This window comes from Castanea sativa, chromosome 9 (genome assembly GCF_040712315.1).
Source record: "Castanea sativa cultivar Marrone di Chiusa Pesio chromosome 9, ASM4071231v1".
In the NCBI taxonomy this organism is placed as follows: domain Eukaryota; kingdom Viridiplantae; phylum Streptophyta; class Magnoliopsida; order Fagales; family Fagaceae; genus Castanea; species Castanea sativa.
The window spans coordinates 2,041,337-2,048,188 of NC_134021.1; the positions used below are offsets into that span (position 1 = coordinate 2,041,337).

The following is a 6,852-nucleotide window of genomic DNA, read 5'->3' on the forward strand; positions in this document are numbered from 1 at the left end:
AAAACATTTTTGAAAAATGTCACTAGCTGGTTTTGTTTTGAGTCCAACTTCAATATAAAAATCAACTGAATATACTATTTTCTTTAGAGACTGGTGGATTCATTGTTGAGCATTTACATATTTTACTCATTACACACATAACCCCACGTGTCTATATATAGCTTTTAAAATTAGTATCACCAGTTGACACTGTCAAAGTTATGTGCATGATAAATAAATATACACAAACCTCTCATGTTTGAGGACAATAGAAAAATTGTGATAGAACAACCTTTTAATTAATAGTGATCACTCCATAAGGCGTTCTTGATCGGATCCAATTCAGTGTATGTACTTGTTACATTACACCCACTTGTCTGCTTAAAGTCATTACCTCAATGATGGAATAAATCATCCTATCATATAGCAGCACTAAGTGTAGGCTACAGTAGTAATATTCAATTAATATCCGCAGCCTAGAACAATTTAATAATCTATGAAAAATCATTACTCTCTGTCTTTGGTTCCTTAACCATTAACATGATTTTCTATAGAGGTGACATCACATGCCACATTTAAACAATGAAATATACCTATAAAAATTATGAATGTGAAAATAAAATTTTATTATCAAATTAATAAAAAATGCATAGTATTGTTTTTGAGGGCACATAATTCTAACAATTTGGACTCTTGCTCATCAATTGATGAGCACAATTCTTAATTGAAAAAGGAGATTTAGTTAACATACTAACAAGCTAGCATTAATTAATATCTTGCCATCATTATTAAGGAGTTAACTAAAACTAACACTAACTAATCAGAAGTCAATTTAAATCTGCAAAAGGAGTTCTTTGAAGATGCGGTATCTTGCTTTTTGTAAGAGCCAACTTCACTCCTTTCTCTGAAATTTAATAGGCTGATGTTCTCATCTCCTCAATGGATGCCAAACTTAAAGACATGCCTATGCTAAAGGCCAAAACCACTTTTACAACTAAGATCCAATATATTCAATACAAAATTGGAAAAAAAAATTAAAAAGAATGGCATTGTACATAAAATAAATCAATGAATCTGAACAATGAAAAATTGTTAGCACCCACTACGTACAATTGTGGTATCAAATCAAATCATCAAAGTAAAGTCAATTTGAGGAGCTTTCTTCCCAAATAGTAACTTCAAATCATTCTCCAAAGGTGTCAAGTTCAAGTCCAAGCACAAAACCCTCTTACTATTTGATCTTTTCAGCACCGGCACTTTCTTTTCTATTGTGGCGGAAGAGAATGCACCATCCATCATTGCTCTATGCCTCCTCATGTGACCACCCAAAGCTTGCCCCATAGCAAACTCAAGCCCACATATTGAGCACTCATGCATCTTTGGCTTATTCCCCAAGTTCTGAGTTTTTGTACCCTCTTTCAGTTCTTCCCCCATCAATTTTGGTCTCTTGTGGCTCGCTGATCTGTGGCCACCAAGAGCTTGAAATGATGGGAATTGGCGATTACAAGTCTTGCACTCAAACACATCAGCCCGTGAGGCTTTCCTGGGCTTGGTCTCAAAGCTATGAGAGAGTAGCGCGCATTAGACAATTAGCCATGTCTAAGCTCTCTATCCCACCATCTTCTCTCATTCTCTTCATTGTCATAGCTACGTAAAAAGAAGTTTGAACACAAATGTTGAACTTTTGGTAACGTAAATGATATGAAAGGCAAATGTTTAACGAGGAAGAAAAGCAATTACCTGTGCCATTCGAATTTATATAAGGGAGGGGCTATCGCCGTGTTTTTGAAAACGCGGCTGTAGGTAACACCAATAAAAAACCCATAACCCCACTTTCCCACTTACCCCCACTCTTTTCTTTTCTTTCTTTGGTCATTATTGTCTGCTTTCTTGGGTTTCTTTCTTTCTTTCCTCTCCGCAAGTCACGCCCAGCTCTTCTTTCCTTCTCCCTTTTTTTTTTTTTTTTTTTTTTTTTTTTTTTTTTTTCTTCTTCACTCCAATACAGCTCTTTTTTTTTTCTTTGTTTCTTTGCTGCTACTTCTTCTTTTCTTTTTTTCTTTCTTTCCTTCTTTTTTTCTTTCAACACAACGCACACACTCCTCTCACCGGTACACTCCACACCACCATACACTTCATTTTTCAAGCAAGGGTCACTGGAAAACTTCATAAGAAAAGCTAAAGGCTCACTCATCTCTATTATTTGAGGTAAAAATTCTCTAATTTTTTTATGGGTATTATACTTTTGCTAGAAGTTATTTTTGCTATTGTGTTGCTGATATATATTGTGCTTATGTTTAAATGGGTTTGTGTTCTTGAGCTTTTGTGTTCTTTGAATGGATTTAGTGTTAAATTTGGGTTGGTTTTGTTGAATAAGAGGAGATTCATGAGTTTGTATTGTTATATTTTGGAGCACGTTGTATTTGTATTGTCAGTATATTGTGTTTGATTTTGAATTTTCTGGGTTTGTGTTTAATTAAAAAAAAATTTGTTTGAATTTTGAATTTTTTGGGGAAAAAAAACCCCAATAAATTTTTTGTTTTTGTTTTTTTTTTTTTTTTTTTGTTTTTAAAAAGACCTATAGCCACGGTTTAAACGCAGCTCAAAGCAGGTTTCTAGCCGCGGTTAAAAATTCTCTAATTTTTTTTTATGGGTATTATACTTTTGCTAGAAGTTATTTTTGCTATTGTGTTGTTGATATTGTGCTTATGTTTAAATGGGTTTGTGTTCTTGAGCTTTTGTGTTCTTTGAATGGATTTAGTGTTAAATTTGGGTTGGTTTTGTTGAATGAGAGGAGATTCATGGGTTTGTATTGTTATAGATTGGAGCACGTTGTATTTGTATTTTCAATATATTGTGTTTGATTTTGAATTTTCTGGGTGTGTTTGATTTTAAACTTTTTGGGTTTGTGTTTGATTTTGAATTTTTTGGGTTTGTGTTTAATTAAAAAAAATTTTTTGTTTGAATTTTGAATTTTTTGCGGAAAAAAAAACCCAGAATTTTTTTTTTGTTTTTACAAAAAGCTGAATTTTTGAATTTTTTGGGGAAAAAAAACCCCAGTAATTTTTTTTTTTTTGTTTTTAAAAAGACCTATAGCCGCGGTTTAAACACAGCTCAAAGCAGGTTTGTAGCCGTGTTTTTTAAAAACGCGGCTATAGGTCTCAGACTATGGCTGTGTTTTTTTGAAACGCAGCTATAGACCTGAAGCCTATAGTCGCGGTTAAAAACGCGGCTACAGACCTGCTGGGGCTGTTGCTGCGCCACTTAGGCCGGGGTTGTAAACGCGGCTCTAGAAAACGCAGCTATAGCCTAAAGTCGCGTTTTCGGGGTCTATAGCCGCATTTTTGAAACGCGGCTATAGACCCCTTTTTTGCAGTGGAAGGAAGTATTGGTATTTATAATAGGTGTGTGGGTGAGTTAAATTTTTTTTATTGAGAGCATCATTTTAATTTTTTAAAAAAGTCATCTCACATAATGTTTGAATAAAAAGAAAATTAAACTAAAAACAAACATTAAAATCTAATAACTAAATAAAAAAAATTTCATTAGCTTTCATTATTTTTTGGGAAGAACACTTATGTCTTTCTTCCCCAAATCCAGAACATGAAAAGTCAAAGTTACCTCTCTCTCATTTTCAAAGAGAGTGGTTAGAGATCTGAATTGACAGAGGAGATAAAGTGAGATTGGGTCATTGTTGTGAATTCGAACCATTGAGAACATCAACTTGGGGTTTCGGTCTAAGAGGATGGGTTAGAGAGAAAAAGGTGCGGAGAGATGATGAAAGACCACGTCGATTCGAAGAGAAGTCATCGCCGAGTGGTGGCTGTGAGCGGCGGAGTGTTGGTTTTCTTCTCCAAAGACACAGATCTGGGAACAGAGGCAGAGTGCAGGTTCTATCTCTCTCTCTTTCAACTCAAAATGACTAAGACCCACGAACCCAACCATCAACAACAGGGTGGCACACACCAGCACCAGCACCAATGGTGGCCGTCATTATCACTCTCCCTTCCTCTTTTGTTTTCTTTTCTATTTCTCTATTTATTTTAATTTCATTTGTCTTTTTTGTTTTGGGTATGGCCGAGACTCTTTGTTTTTTTTTTTTTGGTTTGGTTTGTTGATTAGGTTTGATTGCAAGAAGATGATGAATGTGTGTAAATTTGGATTGCTTTCAAAATGGGTGTAAATTCGGATGAATGTGTGTATTGTTGAAGTGTTTGTGTTTTGAGTTGTAAATATGTAGGCTTTGATGTGTGTGGATATGTGTGTTTGGGTTTACATGTTCTATGTGTTTCCTTGCTGGATTTATAGATTTGATCTACTAGAGGTTTCAGGTTTGTGTGTGTTCTTGTGTTGTGGAGGTTATTGTATTTGTGATCTTGTATTCCAGTTGTGTTTTGAGTTTGTATTCTTAAGATTAAAATTTTTAGGTTGTGTTCATGTTTAAGATGTAATTAAATCTGAATTCATGTTGGGGTCATCTTTGGCAGGATCGGCCCAGTGAGAGCATTGCTAGAGAGATCTAGGGAAACGAGATAATTAAGGCAACTAGTTGCAGATTTGAGATGAGAAATTTATGTTTTTGTCGGTAAATTTATTTTTTCTAGGTTTGTGTTCATGTGATTGAATATTTTAGTTTTGTGTTCTTTCTTGTTCATGTTTAAGATGAGACCAGATCTAAATTCATGAGTATTTTAGATTCTAATCTTGTTTTATTTTATTTTATTTTATTATTTTGTTAAAATAGATAAATTAATTTTCAAAATCAAAAGTTGATGTGGATGCTTATATGTCTTTTTTAATCATTATTTTATGCTAATGTGACATTTTTAATATTATTTTATTGGTCACGTTAGCATTTAATGTGCCAACAGTGCACTCCGTTTGCCACATCAGTAATTTCAGTTAAGTGAGTAACGGTAAAAACTAAAATGGAATGCATTAATTTATTTAGGGATTAAAAGTGGTGAAATGAAAATGTAGGAACCAAAATAGAAAAGATGCAAAATGTAAGGACTAAAAGTGCATTTACGTCTTATAATTTTCTTCCAATAAGCTTCATAAAGAAGAATTGTCACAAGATACATTGTGCCATTTACCAAAAGAACTATTCAACTTTTATATAAGATACATGTTGCTCTAAAACATGCACTTCCTAGGTTTTCTGAACAAGAAATTTGTATTGACTAAAACTAACACTAACTAGTTAGAAGTCAATTTAAATCTGCAAAATGAGTTCTCTGAAGATGCGGTATCTTGCTTTCTGTAAGAGCCAACTTCACTCGTTTCTCTGAAATTTCATAGGCAGGTGTTCTCATCTCCTTATTGGATGCCAAACTTAAGGACATGCCAATGCAAAAGGCCAAAACCATTTTTACAACTAAGATCCAATATATTCAATACAAAATTGGAAAAAATGAAAAAGAATGGCATTGTACATAAAATAAATCAATGAATCTGAAATGAAAAATTATTAGCACCCACTAAGTACAATTGTGGTATCAAATCAAATCATCAAAGTAAAGTCAATTTGAGGAGCCTTCTTCCCAAATAGTAACTTCAAATCATTCTCCAAAGGTGTCAAGTTCAAGTCCAAGCACATTACCCTCTTACTGTTTGATCTTTTCAGCACCGGCACTTTCTTTTCTATTGTGGCGGAAGAAAATACACCATCCATCATTGCTCTATGCCTCCTCATGTGACCACCCAAAGCTCGCCCCATAGCAAACTCAAGCCCACATATAGAGCACTCATGCATCTTATGCTTATTCCCCAAGTTCTGAGTTTTTGTACTCGCTTTCAGTTCTTCCCCCATCAATTTTGGTCTCTTGTGGCTCGCTCTGTGGCCACCAAGAGCTTGAAATGATGGGAATTGGCGAGTACAAGCCTTGCACTCAAACACATCAGCTCGTGAGGCTTTCTTGGGCTTGGTCTTTAAGCTATGAGAGAGCAACATTAGACAATTAGCCATGTCTAAGCTCCCGATCCCACCATCTTCTCTCATTCTCTTCATTGTCATAGCTATATATGTTAAAAGAAGTTTGAACACAAATGTTGAACTTTTGGTAACGTATATGATATGAAAGGAAAATGTTTAACGAGGAAGAAGAGCAAGGAAGCCTTGGTATTTATAATAGGTGTGTGAGCGAGTTAGAGGGTCTAGAGGTCTAGAATGGTTTATTGGACCAAATTGAACGGCACAGGACAGGACTGAGCAGCGGTTTCACAGTAAAGAAATATATTACTATTACTAGTAGTAGTAGGTAGGGTTGTAAACGAGCAGAGTTTTGTCGAGTAGTGAATGTTTAAGATCGGTTCAACAATAAAAATAGAATGTTCAAGCTTGGCTTGAGCTTGATACAAGCTTATAAATAATGTTCAAGCTTGAGCTTGTTATAAAGTATAAAAGCTTGAGCTTGGCTTGGTTTGGCTTGATTCATTAGTCAAGCCAATATCAAGCCCAAACTCAATATCAAGCCCAAACTCAAGCTCAATATCATACTTTTGTGCTTGAGATCCAACATAAGTATATTATCAAGTTTATTATCTAACCTATTTAGTTTGGATGAGTGGTCTCAACTTATAATTAATTAAAGTTTTAGAAAGATATGAGTTTACTTGTCAAACTCATATCAATTTTATTACCAAGCTCATAAATAAGCCTAGGCTCAATTTGTTTTGTTACTTTTATATTGAGTTTTGGTGTTCATTGGCTTGTTCATGAACAATATTTTTTTACTCGGGCTTGACTTGTTTATTAAACAATCCTAAAATTAAAACTTAAGCTTGACTTGTTTATAAACAATCAAACATGAATGAGTTTTTTATCGAACTAAGTCCGAGCTATTTATGAACAGTTTGGTTCATTTACAACCTAGT

At 34.4% G+C, this 6,852-nt stretch overlaps 1 protein-coding gene and 1 pseudogene across 1 annotated transcript; both read right to left on the reverse strand.

The window, feature by feature from the left end:
- Positions 1 to 901: 901 nt before the first annotated feature.
- Positions 902 to 1,672, reverse strand: LOC142611308 (zinc finger protein ZAT11-like; annotated as a pseudogene).
- Positions 1,673 to 5,329: 3,657 nt separating this feature from the next.
- Positions 5,330 to 5,992, reverse strand: LOC142609367 (zinc finger protein ZAT11-like). The gene has a single exon (XM_075780937.1). The coding sequence runs from the start codon at positions 5,990 to 5,992 to the stop codon at positions 5,480 to 5,482; it is 513 nt and encodes a 170-aa protein (XP_075637052.1). The 3' UTR covers positions 5,330 to 5,479.
- Positions 5,993 to 6,852: the final 860 nt, after the last annotated feature.

What these genes read in the sequence shown, in the direction of transcription:
- LOC142609367 (XM_075780937.1), bottom strand. Translation starts at nt 5,992, where the DNA reads ATGACAATGAAGAGAATGAGAGAAGATGGTGGGATCGGGAGCTTAGAC.